The sequence below is a fragment of the Nomascus leucogenys genome, chromosome 15, assembly GCF_006542625.1.
Source record: "Nomascus leucogenys isolate Asia chromosome 15, Asia_NLE_v1, whole genome shotgun sequence".
NCBI lineage: Eukaryota > Metazoa > Chordata > Mammalia > Primates > Hylobatidae > Nomascus > Nomascus leucogenys.
In genome coordinates, this window is record NC_044395.1 from 16,711,210 (window position 1) to 16,727,494 (window position 16,285).

The 16,285-nt window shown below is 50.6% G+C and overlaps 1 protein-coding gene across 4 annotated transcripts in view; it reads right to left on the reverse strand.

The window, feature by feature from the left end:
• The window catches only part of TMPRSS4 (transmembrane serine protease 4), a 42,862-nt gene extending 39,049 nt beyond the window's left edge, over nt 1-3,813 (reverse strand). For all 4 annotated transcript variants that reach the window (XM_003253216.2, XM_012496002.2, XM_003253215.2 and 1 more), the window contains exon 1: nt 3,519-3,813. In XM_003253216.2, the coding sequence (XP_003253264.1) occupies nt 3,519-3,521 (3 nt within the window). In that variant the 5' untranslated portion in view covers nt 3,522-3,813. The remainder of the gene's footprint in view (nt 1-3,518) is intronic.
• Nucleotides 3,814-16,285: the final 12,472 nt, after the last annotated feature.

The window sequence follows — 16,285 nt, forward strand, 5'->3', positions numbered from 1 at the left end:
GGAAGGAAGGCTGAGGGCAGAATAGGCATCTGGGAAGGCTGAGGCCATGGAGATTTTCAGGCCTGAGAGCATTTGTCTCCTGCTGCCCTGGGGCAGTTCTGGGGCTTTGGGAAGCTTGTCGGCAGTTCCCCAGCCCTGTTTTGTGTCTGTTTTTCTCATCTCTCCCCCTACCCACGACCCCCTGAGCTGGTCTCTCCTCATTTCTTACATTCAGCTCCTCAGATCTCTTGGCCTTTGGCATGGGTCTGGGCTAGGGAGGTGGTTGCTGGGTTCTCAGCTGCACTGAGGGAAGACTGAGAGGAGGAGAGAGGCCTGGGGGCATGCAGGAGCCCTGACATCTAAACCTCTTCTCCAGGGAAGCACCCAGGCACAGAGCTTGACCCCCAGGGTCAGGCGGGAAGCGCCGTGAGAGATGGACAGGGCCTGGGGATGCAGCTTCCACCTCAGCAGGTGCAGCTCCCATGGCCTGGAGTGCCAGAGCCTTTGCGCCAGCCACAGCACGAGAGCCTCTTGTCCCTATACTACCATTCTTTCTTGCTGTTCACACATGCAGTCCCCTGCGTCTGGAGCTCCTTAATGCCTGGAGAGAGCCTGCTCATCCTTCAAAGTCCGCTGCAAAGTTTCTCCTCCAGGACAATTTCCCGACTTCCCTAGAGAGAATCTATTGCCTTTTCAGCTCCAGGGGTACCTTGTAACCATTGCTGGTGTTATACTTGTCACACTCTGTGTTGAGCACCTGCAGGCTGAAACCTAGGTATTGTGTCCTCCCAACCCCCAGCCCCATTTAGAGGCTGGCCAATGAAAGGAGCTGATTAAATGGTGTCTGGCTGGAGCTTCTTTTGGGGGGGAGGTGGTTACAGTGACACTAGGCCCCATCACCCAGGTGTCGAGGGTGCCAGGAGAGCAGGCAAAGCAAGCAGACCCTCCTTGCCTGTCTTGCCCTTTAGGACCTTCCCACTGCCCAGCTCAGTTTACCACCTCAGAGCCTAGGATGGCACTGCCGGGGCCGAGTGGGCTTCTGGATTCTGTGCCCCAGTCAGGGTGGACTCTGCAGTGCTCCCAGCAGCCCACTGCCCGCAGGCTGGCTCCTGACTGCCACATTTCTGAGCCCAGCCAAGCCCTTTGAGTCTGTACCAGGCTGGCATGGAAAAGAGGAGGTGGGAGGGAGGACCAGCTTCCTCCAGAGCAGCTGGAAGCGCCAGGGGGTTGACCTTAGGTGTTAACACCCACGTCTGGTGGCTCAGGGTGCGTTTGGGTCTCCAGAACAGTAATGAGTCAAGGCCAGGATAGCCAGTCCCAGGGTCCCTGACTTCCCTCCAGGCCTCAGCTATGGAGTAGTTAGCATGGGACTCATTTCCTTCAGGGACAGGGCTTGGGCTCTGACCTCTGCCTGAGCCTGAGTCCCTGCTCCAGCTCTCCCTAGGAATACCTGGCTTAATGGGTTCTGGGGAGAGCCCTCGTTAAGACGCAGCAGCTCAAAGGACCCTGACTGTCACAGAGAGGAGCCTGTGGGGATGGAAGGAGGTAGGAAATGGAAGGGAAGGGAGGGCTGAGCCTGGGCGTGGAGATCCCATCCTCCCCTCAGGGCTGGGAGCTATGGCTGTCTAGGGTTATTAAGCACAGGCTTAATGACAGGGTTATTAAGCACAGGCAGTATAATGGCTAGCTCTGGGGCTAGAAACTTCTTGACCATACCATGGAGATTGGCCATGCTGCTGCCTTGCCTTTGGGGCCCCAGGCCTGACCTAACCCCTCCACCAGTGTGCCCACCTGCCATCCCCTGCTCCTCCAGCAATGCCCAGCTCCAACCCTGGTGGCAAAGGGTCTGTGTTGGGTGTACTACCAGCTGTCATTTCCTAACACAGACTCCTCTTTAGTCCTAAGTCCTTATATTTGTGTGGGGCTTCATGGTTTCCAGAACCTACTCACATGTATTAGCCGTGTAATCTCTGCGACCCCTGTGCGTGTGCTTGGGGCTGCTGTGGGTCATATCATTTCCATGGGCAGGGGAGAAGGTGAGTCTCAGGAAGATGCATGCCTCAAGACAGCAGAGCTAATCAGGGAGCTGGCCTCAGCCTTCTGATTCTGCAGTTAGTGACCTGCCCTAGAAATGATTCCCTTCTCTGTTACTCCCCAAGAGACACCCCAGGTCTCATCAGTGCCTGCCACCCAGAAGCAGCTCACAGCTAGGTAGCCTCCACAGCTGCTCTCCTCTCCTGGGAGCCCCAGGGGATACAGCATCTCTGCACACAGGCCAAACTTTGGGGCACCTCCTTGGATGGGAAAGCAGGAAGCTTGTGCTTTGATCCTGGCTCAAAGGGAAGCCCCTTCCCCTTTCTGATCATCAGCTACAACCGCATAAGGAATTGTTCTTGCCAGAATTTTCAGAAGAGTGTTGTGGGAAGTGCTCAGGTTGGGAATAGAAGACAATCACTCGAGGGGCCCCTGCAGGTCACATCCTTCCCCCTTGGACAGTGGCTTCTCCTTTCCTCTCTTCCCTTCCCTTTCACTTTGGTGGCTGGGCAATTGCTGCCTCTTGGCCAAGGATTGGAGAAGGAAGACCCCTGGGTTCCTCCTCAGACCCAGTTATTATCTCTTCCCCTCCCTGGCCCTCAGCTGTCCTCCTTGAAAGATGGGGTTGATTCTCTTTGCCCCAAGACAGCGAAGATGCTCCAGGTATTCAGAGGAGAAGGAGGAGAGAGGGTGAGGGCATGAAAAGAGACCAAGTAAAAGATCTCCACAAACACCCTAGATTATTTGGAGGCATCTCTGCACTGTTTTCTTTTCTTTCTTTCTTTTTTTTTTTTTTGAGATGGAGTTTCACTGTTGTTGCCCAGGTTGGAGTGCAATGGCACAATCTTGGCTCACCGCAACCTCCGCCTCCCAAGTTCAAGCGATTCTCCTGCCTCAGACTCCCAAGTAGCTGGGATTACAGGCGCCTGCCACCACGCCTGGCTAATTTTTTGTATTTTTAGTACAGACGAGGTTTCACCATACTGGCCAGGCTGGTCTTGAGCTCCTGACCTCAAATGATCTGCCCGCCTCGGCCTCCCAAAGTGCTGGGATTACAGGCGTGAGCCACCGTAACTGGTCTCCACTTTTCTTTAAAAAGAAAAGGAATCAGTTTCCCCAGGGAGTGGCAGAAGGCCACCGTGGCATCAAAACAGCCCCCTGCCTTGGAAAAATAGTGCCAACCTCTAACCAACAGACCTGGAGACATTGGGCAAAAGAACATGCAGGATTCAGGAAAGAATAGTCAGGAAGGACAGCCCTGGCTCTGTGCTCAGCTTCTTAGGTGAGCTGGTCCAAGGACCATGGCAATGGAGGAAGAGAGGAAGGCAGGTGGGTATGAGACGTGTACCAGGCTGGGGTATGGGGGGATTTGGGTGTGGCCTCTTTTTTTAACCTAGAAGGTGTCACAGAATTCTCAGCTGATGAATGCTCAGGCTGCTTGAAGGGCCTTATATGGGGAGACCCACCCTCCCCGTGTCTTGGGAGCAGAGGGCCCCCACACTCACCATGCTGGCTCTGTGATCCTCCCGGTCTCCCTGTAGCCTGGAGCTGAGATTGTCACCCCAAGGCAGCAGGAGGGCCTCCCCACACAGGTCCTGGCTGACCAGCAGGTCAGAAGTCCCTGGTCAGCACTGGCTGGAGGAGGCCTGAGTGCAGGGCGGGCCTTGGTCCCTCACGCCCAGCATCCTTGTCCGCTTAGCAAGCTGCTACCTCTCTCTGCCGTATTCCAGGAGTGATTGGGGGACTGTGGGCAGCTTGATTAAAACAGCCCTACATGTGAAGTTGCCAAACTGGAATGATTATGTGTCTTGTAACCTGACACCTATCTTAGGGGCTGGAACAACACCTGAAGTCATTCATGGGCGCTTCGGCCTCAGAACAGGTGACACACCTAAGATGTCACAAAAGCCTTCCCGCCTGAATGACTTCCACCCAACTGGGTGTTGGCTGAGGGTGATGCCAGAAGTTTCCACCCCCCCCCCACCTTCTAGGTGCATGACTTCTCACTGTGTGGGTGCTTTGGTTTGGGGCTGTGGGAAGTTGGAGTGGTCCGGGGGTTGAGCGATAGAGTTTGCAGCTCAGTACAAAGGGATCATTGCCAGGTGTGGAGCAACAGGATTGGAAAGTGCACAGAGAAGGAGGGAGTTTCTTCTCTTAGGGAGGTAAGATGTACCCCCTTTCCCTGGATGCCAGAAGTGAAGCTGTCCTGCGCAGAGCCAACGTACTAGTGCTTCCTGCCCCTGCCTCGGCGGCCGTTCAATATTCTGAAAATCACTATTGGTGCTCTGGCTACAGCCCACGTCTCCTTGTCCACAGGGTCTTTTCTTTCTTCCTTTTTTCTTTCTTTCTTTCTTTTTTTTTTTTTTTTTTTTTTTTTTTTTTCTTTCTTCCTTTTTTCTTTCTTTTCTTTCTTTCTTTCTTTCTTTCTTTCTTTCTTTCTTTCTTTCTTTCTTTTCTTTCTTTCTTTTCTTTCCTTTCTTCTTTTTTTCAGACAGGGTCTCTCTCTGTCCCCCAGGCTGGAGTGCAGGGGCGCAATCTCAGCTCACTGCGACCTCCGCCTCCCAGGTTCAAGCAATTCTCGTGCTCCAGCCTCTCGAGTAGCTGGGACTACAGCCACCTCCCACCACACCCAGCTAAGTTTTGTGTTTTTGAATTTTATTTTATTTTGAGACAGAGTCTCACTCTGTTGCCCAGGCTGGAGTGCAGTGGCGCGATCTTGGCTCACTGCAACCTCCACCTCCCAGGTTCAAGTGATTCTCCTGCCTCAGCCTCCCAAGTAGCTGCTGGGATTACAGGTGTTGTGTGCCACCATGCCTGGCTAATTTGTATTTTTAGTAGAGATGGGGTTTTGCCATGTTGGCCAGGCTGTTCTCAAACACCTGGCTTCAACTGATCCACCTGTCTTGGCCTCCCAAAGTGCTGTGATTATGGCGTGAGCCACTGCACCCGGCCCCACAGGATCATTTCTGATTCACGTTCTGCCACATCCTGATAGCTGGAGTTGCCCCCCTGGCCAGGGGATGTGCAAGGTGAAACCTTACAGCCACAGACATTTTGCTGGGAGGGACTTGGATAATTGTCCACGTTATTCCCCCATTCTGTGGGTGACAAAACTAAATTCCAGAGAGGCAAAGTCAATGACCCAAAGTCACATAATGAATTAGTGTCTGGTTCCATATGAATCCGGATCTCCTTCCATTTCTCAGACCTGACCCTCCCAGGAGACCAGCCTGGGTTAGACGCATGTATTAGTCCTCCTGTTGATAACGTGCTTCTGTGTATCAGCCCTTTAATTCTCCAACAACAACAACCCCAATATTTTGTTCCCATTTGTCAGCTGAGGAAACTATAGCTCATGGACATGAAGTAGTTTCAAGCAGAGTTGGGGCTGGAACCTGGTTCTCTTACTGGTTCACACTGCCAGCCTTGTGAACAGGCTGAGTGGAACACAAGTGTCTGAAAGCCCCAGGTTCATGGTTTGGGATAATATCACCCATGGAGGACCCCAGTGATGTCTGAGCAGGAGGAATACCAGGTCAGTGTAAGGGATTATTGGCCAAATCTCAGCTGATGAATGCAGTGTGGCCTTGGACTTGTCTCTGAGCAGCAGAGATCTGAAGCTGGCCTGCAGGGCTCTGGAGCCAGCACAGCCCCAGCCCTTCCTTACTGATGGCTGGTGGCCTTTAGAGTTGGAAGTCTTGGGCAGAGGCAAGAGCCTGTGATCTCAGGTGACCTCAGGGTCAGGGCTGTGGTGATCCAGGCAGGCACCTCCCCAGCAGGAGGGCAGTGAGAAGCCAGTGGGCCACTAGGAGCCATGTTTTCAGTTGTCTTGGTTCCTGTATGTGCCAGGCTAAACATCTGGCCCACAGGTTTGCATTGCTTCACCTGGTGCTCAGGTGATGAACCAGGAAAGAGGCAGCTGTCTGGGCATGAAGGCTGCTGGGCGTGGCTGGTTGGAGGGATGATGACTCAGCCCTCCTGGCTTCTGCTCCCATTTGGGTCTGGGAGTTTGTGGAGAGGTCCGGGAAGAAGGCACATAAGCAGGACTGGGCAGGGTGGCTGTGATGCCTGCAGGTGGGGGTGAAGGTTTACAGAGGGAGGCACAGTGGCCTGGAGACAGCAGAAGCCCACCTCTCCCAGGTGCCAGGGAAAACCAGCTGGACCAGAACCCACGTTCTTTTTTTTCTGAGACAGGGTCCCCCTCTGTTGCCCAGGCTGGAGTGCAGTGGTGCAATCTCAGCTCACTGTAACCTCCACCTCCTGAGCTCAAGGGATTCTCCCACCTCAGTCCCCCAAGCAGCTGGGATTACAGGTGCGAGCCACTATGCCTGGCTTATTTTTGTATTTTTTGTAGAGACAGGGTTTCACCATGTTGGCCAGGCTAGTCTCAAAGCCCTGAGCTCAAGCAATCCACTCGCTTCGGTTTCCCAAAGTGCTAGGATTACAGGTGTGAGCCACTGCACCCGGCCCAGAACCCCCATTCTCCCAGAGGACGCCTCAGCTCTCCCTCAGCCCCATCCTGCCTGCTTCTTTCTCTTGCCCACCCATCTCTTTAGATTCTCCTCCCATTTTTCCTCCCTTCTTTCCCTCCCATTACTACTCTTTTATCTCTTCCTCTTTATTTTTGACATTTTTTTCTCTTCCTTCTTCCCTTTCCTTATCTGTTTCCAGCATGTGTGTCAAGATCAGAGGCAGAGTTATCATGAAACTCCCGAAGCTGAGGCTTCAGAGCCCCTCACTTGCACGGTTCCTTCCAGGGCCCTGGGAAAGGGCCCGGCAATATGTTCACACAATCATACGTTTTTGTAAATTTTGCCGAATATTTCTTTGATATGCTTTTTCTTCAAGAAAGCCCCTCAAGAGGTGGCCTATCCCTGTGAGTGAAGGCCAGAGCCTTCCTTACCCAGGCTGGTCTCATACAGGTGACCTCAGTTTTAGGACCAAGAGGTCTTGTCCAGCTGAGAGCTCCATGCACACCAGATTCTGAGAGGTATCAGCAGCCCTTTGAGAAACTTTGTTGTTTGCTTTCTATGAGGTTTCTGGACCATGGACTGAGCTCAGACACGTTCTGCAGGAGAATATTATTTCTGTAAAGATGGTTATTTAACCCTCCTCCACCCCATCATGGCGGCGCTGCTGAGGGCTGACCCAGAGGCCAGGGGAACTCGCTGGTGTCCATGGGGGAGGTCCAAGTCCTGTTGCCACAGCCCTCCTGCCTTGCACAGCACAGAGGCGGTCACACCAGGGACAGGCAGGCACCCGGCTGCTCCTCTCGCCCTTCCTGGAGGAGGGGGCTGCCTCCTGTCCTTCCAAATGCTTTCCTTATGGGCCAGCCTGACGCTCAGACTTGTTTGAAGCTGCACCAGCAGCATTTTTGTCTCTTTTCGGCATTCACAACAGCCAGGGACTTGATCTGGATATATTTAAAACCACGTTAAATAGTCTGTTGCTTTTTGAAAAAACCAAGCCCCTCAAAATGCATTAGCTTCAGGCCTCTCAAAACCTGAATCCTCCCTGGTCAAGATCATGAGCTCTAGTGGCCTGGGGTCCTGCCTCCTAATCTCAGCCACTAACGATTTGTGTAACCATGGGCATCTTATTTAATCCTCTTGCACGCCACCTTCTTCATCCGTAAAGTGGGGATAATAATAGTACTGACTTCATAGGGTTGTTATGAAGATTAAGAGATAATCCTGGCTGGGCGCAGTGGCTCATGCCTGTATTCCCAGCACTTTGGGAGGTCAAGGCGGGTGGATCACGAGGTCAAGAGTTTGAGACCAGCCTGGCCAACATGGCAAAACCCTTATTAAAAATATCAAACTACTTTACTAAAAATACCAAAAACATTAGCCAGGTGTGGTGGAGGGTGCCTGTAATCCCAGCTACTCAGGAGGTTGAGGCAGGAGAATCGCTTGAACTCAGGAGGTGGAGGTTGCAGTGACCCAAGATTGTGCCACTGCACTCCAGCCTGGGTGACAGAGTGAGACTCCGTCTCAAAAAACAAAACGAAACAAAAACAAGCAAACAAACAAACAAAAAACACAAAACCTTCACTTCCATGTGAAGTGTTTGGTGCCTAAGGCAGACGTTGTAAATGGCACTGTTATCCCCATACATTTCACAAAACGTGTGTTTATGGAGCTCATGCTAGGACTACCTCTTGTGTGAGGCGCTGTGGATTAGGAGATAAAACACAGGCTCTGAATACATACACCCTACAGTCTACTGAAGGAGACAGGAGACATCCATATATCACAGTAAGCTTAAAAAAACATTCTAGTAGAGATAAAAAGAGAACACTTGGGGGTTTGGAAATCTTTTTTCATTTTTACAGTTCTCTCTGCTCCCTTCCTGCTTCCTTTCCTCCTTGACTGATTTCCTTCTTTCTTCTTGCCTTCATTTTTCCCCTAGATATTTTTACTTAGCTACAGTAATTTGTAGGATGGTCATATCAATTGCCAGTTGTTTCTTTTTGAAGAACGGAGTCTAGCTCTGTCGCCCAGGCTGGAATGCAATGGCACGATCTTGGCTCACTGCAACCTCTGCCTCCCAGGCTCAAGCAATTCTCCTGCCTCAGCCTCCCAAGTAGCTGGGATTACAGGTCTCTGCCACCACACCGAGCTAATTTTTTTTACTTTAGTAGAGATGGGGTTTTGCCGTGTTGGCCAGGCTGATCTTGAACTGCTGACCTCAGGTGATCCACTCACTTTGGCCTCCCAAAGTGCTGGGATTACAGGTGTGAGCCATGGTGCCCGGCTGCCAGTTGTTTCTGATTGTGCATTTGATCTCAGTATCAGCAGTCACCTACTCATCTGTCTATATGTGCCTGGCCATCCATCCACCCATCCATCCAGCCAGCCAGCAAGTATTTTCTATGATGATATCAGACAATGTGGTTAGACACTGTGGTTGGGGAAAATAAAATATCTCCTGCCTTGAAGAGCTCAGTCTGCCCAAATACTGCACTTCCCTTCTAGGAGCTTCTGAGGGCAGCAAGCCCTGTAGATCCTTCCTGCTCAAGGTATGTGTGCCCATGGACCCAGCAATGCCACCAGTGCTGGAAGCTGGTTAGAAGCACAGAATCTCAGCACGCCCCGCTCTTATTCAGTCAGAGTCTGCATTCCAAGATCCCCAGGTGATTTTCACCTTAAAGTTTGAGCAATGCTGTTCTAGGTCTCTTCCCACGCTCAGGAGTGGGTAGAGGCTGTTATTTCTGAAAGGAGCTGAATTCAGAGACTGGAGCTTGACATAGATGAACCCCTGAGGTTCCTTCCAGCCAGCAGAGCCTATGGTTCTTCCCTTTGAACCCAAGTAAATTGAGATCAGTTTCAGTGACTGGCTCGTTTGTTCACATCTCTTCCAAGAAATTAGGTAGAGAAGGGCGCAGTGGGTGGGCATGAGCTGGCGACAGCCCAGGCTCACTCATACCAAGCAGCTCTGGAATGCAGCGTGGAGGGAACCCAGTGTCTCTTTTACAGAGGCCAACAGGGGGCACCTTGGCTCACTGTTAGGGGATGCAAAGCAGGCTCCCTGTTGATTCACTAGCTTTCTAGAAAGGATTTCTACTGCTTAGCAATCCTTCTCCTAAGACATCGTTTAGGCTCAGAGGCGGATGAATTGAGCCTCAATTATCTGTACCAAAGAACCGAGGCAATTGAGAATCCCAAACCTGGATCCCAACCCTGAGCCCTAGTAACCTCTGTTCGGTGGGAGCTGACCTTCCTCTGGCCCCTGCCAGGATGAATAGGTGTTCCCTTCCACATGCCTGACTTAAGGCTGAGGGTGGGGGTGAGGGGAAGACAGGCATGAGTCTGACAGAATGGCAGGACACATTTGCTTCAAATAAGCCACACACGGTAAGGAAATAGCTACTATATAATGTGCGCTCCCATGTGCCAGGCTCTTATGCCTGTGGAAAGAAGTCTCATTGTCTCATTTTGTCTTTGCAGCCGCCCTATAATGTGGGTGCTGCTATTACCTCTGTTTCACAAGGGAGTAAACTGAGGCTCAGGCAGGGTTGAGATCCAGGTCGGTGTAACCCAGGATGCCTAGGCCTTTTGCCCTAGACCATGCACACGGTGGGCCCTGCGTAGATCCTGGAGGGAGCCTACACTGGCTTCTGCAGCCCACCAGGGGCCTCTGCAGAGCATTCAGGTTCCTGTAGCACCAGAGTCCTGCCTGGGTTTGCCTCAGTTCCGGGGGGCGGTTTCCATATTGCCGGTGTAATTTGCTGGCAGTCTCAGTGAACATCCTGTTCACTCAGTCCTCTCCCCTTTAATTAGGCAAGGAACCAATTTCAGATTACTTGTGAGTCCATCCTGTTTCTTTTCATCTGTCTCTCCAGGATACTCTTAATTTCATCCTGGGGCAGCACAAGGGTTAGAAGACACAGGAAGGACAGTGGAGCTGGGACATATTGCTTTCCATCCTACATGCACTATAAACTCCAGACCATGAACATACAGTGCTTTGACAGTGTTTTTAATAAGAATCTGGCTAGAGGCTGGGCACGGTGGCTCACGGCTGTAATCCCGGCACTTTGGGAGGCCGAGGCAGATGGATCTCCTGAGGTCAGGAGTTCGAGACCAGCCTGGCCAACAGGGTGAAACCCCATCTCTACTAAAAATACAAAAATTAGCTGGGCTTGGTGGCGGGAGCCTGTAATCCCAGTTACTGGGGAGCCCGAGGCAGGAGAATCACTTGAACCCAGGAGGCGGAGGCTGCAGTGAGCCGAGGTCACACCATTGCACTCCAGCCTGGGCAATAAGAATGAAACTCTATCTCAAAAAAAAAAAAAAAAAAAAAAAAGAAAAGAAAAGAAAAAAAAAGAATCTGGCTAGAAAGTAAATGGTATAGATTTACTTTATCCCATTTATTTTTCTCAGTATCCGGATAATGAACAACATATACTTGGAATGACCTCCGTGCATAGCTTTAAATCTTAGCTCTGTTGCCTCCCAGCTGTATTGCCTTGGTGAATGGCATGATCTCGACTCACTGCAACCTCCGCCTTCCCAGTTTGTGTGATTCTCCTGCCTCAACCTACCAAGTGGCTGGGATTACAGGTGCCTGCCACCACCCCTGGCTAATTTTGTATTTTTAGTAGAGACGGGGCTTTGCCATGTTGACCAGGCTAGTCTCGAACTCCTGACCCCAGGTGATCCACCCGCCGCAGCTTCCCAAAGTGTTGGGATTACAGGCATGAGCCACCGTGCCTGGCCTTGTATGAACTTCTTTCTATCCTTTTATAGGGAACCAGCTCCCAAGATAACAGAATAATCCATTCACTGTGCCCTCATGGCCTAATACCCTCTCCTTAGGCCCTACCCCCCAACATTGTTGCATTGGAGATTAAGTTTCCAACACATGCTTTTGGGGACACACACTGAAACCATGGCAGTATTCTAACTAAAACAGTCTCTAAAGCGTATATGAAGCCCCTGTACTGAGCTCCCTGGGAAATCTCTCCTTTATTTATATCTGTGGCACCAGCACAGTGTCTGGCAAACGAAAGGTGTGTAAATGTTGGTAGAGTGAATTTGGTTTAAAACATAACTCCTGCCACAGAGGAAGATAATTCTGGCAGTAGTGCGGGGGCGAGGCAGGGAGAGGGGGTTAGAGACAGTGCCAATAGTTCAGGCGAGAGATGGAGAAGATCTTAATTAAGGCCTGGTCCGCCGGCACGAAGATGGAGAAAAGGAAGATGAATATTATTTACTGACATTCTACTCTGTGTTGTGCATATATAAGATATCTAATAACCTTGCAAACAAAGTCTTAACGTTCCCATCTTACAGATGAGGGAACTGAGGGGGTGGCCCGATACCTCACAGCCTGTACTTGGCAGGCAGACCCAGAGCACAGGTGCGGTGTGGGATGCTGGGGTGCTGGCATTCACAGATGCTGCTGATGCAGAATCAAGAGGACTAGCGGGGGGAAGACCTGGGGATGATTCAGTTTTCCATGAGGGTGATGAGTCAATGGTGGTCCATTAACAAATGAGTTCTTTGGGTTGACCCTGTTGGAAGAGAGAATGCTTTTAGATTGTCGTGGTTAGGCCTTGCCAAATCCCACGGATGATAATGTATTGATAATGCTGGTGCCTCTGGCTTAACTGAGTGCTTTTGGCCACGGAGTGATGCGTGGGGAGAGACCATGGCTCCTGAATGCCGCTGGGCCTCTGTGGGGTGGCCGAGAATGCAGACACAGCGCCGCCAGGTGGTGGAAGGTCACTCCGCTACCCCGGTTTCTCGCTTTTCCCAATAGACTTCATCTGCAGCCTGAAAGGCCAGCAGGCAACGGCGCGGTGAGGTTCCACATGCGGGTACCATCCTGGCTCACCCTCCCTCGGCCTCCCTCCTTCATCCCCCCCCCCCCCCCCCGGGCTCATTCCCCAGGCTGCCTGCAGAGGGGTGGGTTCAGGCTGAGAATGAAAGTTCTTGAAACTGAAATCCTTGGGCCCAGACTGTCCCTTGGCCTCACCCTCGTCTCTGTAAAAGCCTCTCGTTCATCCAACGTTTATGAGCACCTCTAGTGTGCTGGACACTGAGGACACAAAGGTGAATAAGGCGCTGTCCGCAGCTCTTTCACAGGCCGGGAGGGAGACTCGACACAGAGATCATGCTGTCATCCTGTTGGCAAACTCTAAGAGGAAAGAGCACACAGAGTCCGAGGGCTCCCTCCCCAAGGAGGGAGCATTTGGATTGAGCTTACAGGGAGGAGCAGGACTTTGTCAGGTGGAAAACCAGGGGTGCAATGGGAGGAAGAGCATCCAGTCCAGAGAGGAGGCTGTGTGCACCGGGGAAATGGTGATTGATCCACAGACACTGAGCATCCTTTCTGTGGCAGCTTGGTGCTGGGGCCGGGGAGATGAATCATACATGGCTCCAATTATGAGAAACTTGCAACAGACATTTTCTTTTGAAGGATCTGTTCACAAGTAAGGAATTTGGACACAGACCTTATGTACTGGAAGTCCCTAAACTAGAATTCTTGGACCCAGAAATTATGCAAGACAAACCACTGGGATAGGAGAAAAAGTAGAGAAACTTCTATTTCTGTGTATTTCTTAACTAAAAACAAAGCAACTAAACTTTTCATATATATATATATATATGTTTGTTTTTGCTGTTGTTGTTTTTTGAGATGGAGTTTCACTCTTGTTGCCCAAGCTGGAGTGCAATGGCGTGATCTCACTGCAACCTCCATCTCCCGGGTTCAAGCGATTCTCCCACCTCAGCCTCCTGAGAAGTTGAACTACAGGTGCGCCACCACACCTGGATAATTTTTTGTATTTTTAGTAGAGATGGGGTTTCACTATCTTGGCCACGCTGGTCTTGAACTCCTGACCTCAGGTGATCCGCCTGCCTTGGCCTCCCAAAGTGCTGGGATTACAGGTATGAGTCACTGCGCCCAGCCAATTTTTTTTAAGAGACAGAGTCTCGCTGTGTTGCTCAGGCTGGAGTGCAGTGGCTATTCACAGGCATGATCCTACTACTGATCAGCACGGGAGTTTTGAGCTGCTCCATTTCCCACCTGGGCCAGTTCACCCTACCTTAGGCAACCAGGTGGCCCCCTGCTCCTAAGAGGTCACCATATTGATGCTGAACTTAGTGTGGACATCTGATGAGCATAGCAAACCGAGGCCCAGAACTCAAGTGAGGACTCAAGTGATCCTCCTGCCTCAGCCTCCCGAGTAGCTGTGACTACAGGCATGTGCCACCGCACCTGGTGTATTTCTAATGTTTAATGTACGGGTTGGCCTCGTGTCTGCACTTGGTCCCTGTGTCCGTGGCCCACATGTTGTGCGCATCTGCGAGGGTCTGAGGGGGTTAGCATATTGTGACATGTTTACACGTGGTCTGTGAAGTGATTTCTTGGTGATCTCATCTGGTTTTAACTAAATTAATCCTCACACAATGGACAAGGTATTTAGCAAATTTCCTGAAAAGATATCGGGGATTAAGAGAAGGCCAGTAATGCAGGCAGGCACAAGTAAATGGCCTGGCTCTTGCTCCGCTCCTTGGAGTGGGCTCCCATTATCTTTCTATCTTGAGTGTAAAATTGTAACAATCTCATTTTACTTGATAGAAGCTGGCAAAAAAAAAAAAAAATCCAGAATTATCAAGATAATGTTTTGATTTTTTTTTTTAAGTCAAGGTTGCACTCTGTCACCCAGGCTGGAGTGCAGAGGCAGGATCACGACTCACTGCAGTCTTGATCTCCTGGGTTCAAGTGATCCTTTTGCCTCCTGAGTAGCTGGTTCTCAGGCACACCACCATGCCCGGCTAAGATAATTGAAGATACAGTCTCAAGTCTCTTGATGTTAGTACTACTCTGTCTCTCAGGGCGTATTATGCCTTCAGATATTGGTTAGTTATGGTAATGTATGTAAATATAATTTATACATAAATAAACAGACATATATTAGAGATGTGTGCTAAAATTCTTTTGTTATTGACAGAGATCAAAGAACTTTGGAGACCACAGCTCTAGGCAATAAGGAGCCATAGGAGTTGTTTAAGCAGGAGGATGATTTGTTTGTTTTTGTTTTATTTTGAAAGATCACTCTGGTAGCTGTGTGGATGGAGAGGCTGGGGTACAGAGAATAGTAGGGAACTCATGCAGAGGTCCAGGTGAGAGATGAGATCCCAAACCCAGGGTAGGGCAGCCAGGAGGGCAGAGCAATTTCACATGCACGTTGGACTCAGTGACTGACTAGATTTGGAAAACAAGGGCGAAGAGATCCAATCCCGGGGTGTTTCCAGGTGTCTGGGGGATTAGGCAAATAATAGTACCACTTACCAAGGTGGCAAACAGAGGTGGGTTTGGGGAGAAAGATGAAGAGTCTGGGACTGAACAGGTTGAGTCAGAGGTGCCAGGGAGAGCCCTGGCAGGTGGATGTCATACTTCCGGGCGTCCTGTGGCTGGTTTGGGGCTGCAGCCACATCTTCCCCAGCAGGGCCCAGGTGAGTGGGCTGGATCATGGTCATGATGAGTAAATCAGGCAGTAATGGTGTCCTCTGTCCAGATCTCCTGACTCTAGCCTGGTCGCTGGGTGCTGCAACAATCAGACCCTGATTGTTACCAGTGGATGGTGTCCAGATTCTTGGTGCTTCGAACAAAGAATTGGACAAAATGCACAAACAAAGCAAGAAAATAATGAATCGACAAAAGCAGAGATTTAATGAAAACGAAAGCACACTCTACTGGGTGGGAGTGGGCCGAACAAGTGGCTCAAGAGACTGGGTACAGAATTTTCTGGGGTTTAAATACCCTCTAGATGTTTCCCATTGATTACTTAGTGTACACCCCTATGTAAACGAAGTAGAGGGCAACAATCAGTCTGACTGGTTGTGGAGAGGGACCAATCAGAGGTTGAAGTGAAGTTACGAAGTCACACCTTATGCAAATGTCTGATTGGTCGTGGAAAGTGACCAGAGGCTAAAGTGAAGTTACAAAGTTATACTCCTATGCAAATGAAAACTTGGCCAGCGACCAGCCTGATTGGTTGCAGGAAGGGACCAACTAGAGGTACTTTCAGTTTTTCATCTGCCACAGAAAAGGTAGGGTCGGGAGTGGTTGCAAAGGGAGTAGCCTCTGGTCCTTTTGTTATCTGGATGTGAAAGTTGGGGTTTTCCTTTTGATTTAGTTCTAGGAAGTCAGCATGAATTGGCCTTAGGTTCCCTGCCTTCAGGCCCTATTCTCCTGCCTCATGATCACTCTGTGTATTTCACTTTTGCAAAACTGCTCAAAATGCAGGTATTGTCTTCCTCCTCTGCTGAGCCATCATGGACGTGACAAGGCTACTTCTTCATGGTGCTCTAGGCCAAAGCATTGGGAAAGCCGGATTAGGCTGGGAGTGTCCTTGCTGTAATTGAATACTGACATAAGCAAAGTGAAATGCAGTGGAGAAGTGGGTGGGGCAGGGCGGGTTTGGGTGCTGTGCAGCTGTCTAGGCTGGGGAGGGATGAGTGGTTGACCACGGATAAGGGTTCTACAGGGCCACGCTTTAGGACAGGAATATGCATTCTGGCCTTATCTGGTCATTTCTGAGTTGGGATATCTGGACCACCCCAGGGCAGGGTGTGCTTGACTAAGAGCTCACTTGGGGCTTGACCCAGAGAAGGCTAGCATTTAATATTAGTGATGAAGGCTGGGCATGGTGGCTCACACCTGTAATCCCAGCACAATTCCGCCAGGTGGGCATATCGCTTGAGTCTAGGAATTTGAGACTAGCTTGGGTGATATAGTGAAACCCTGTCTCTACTAA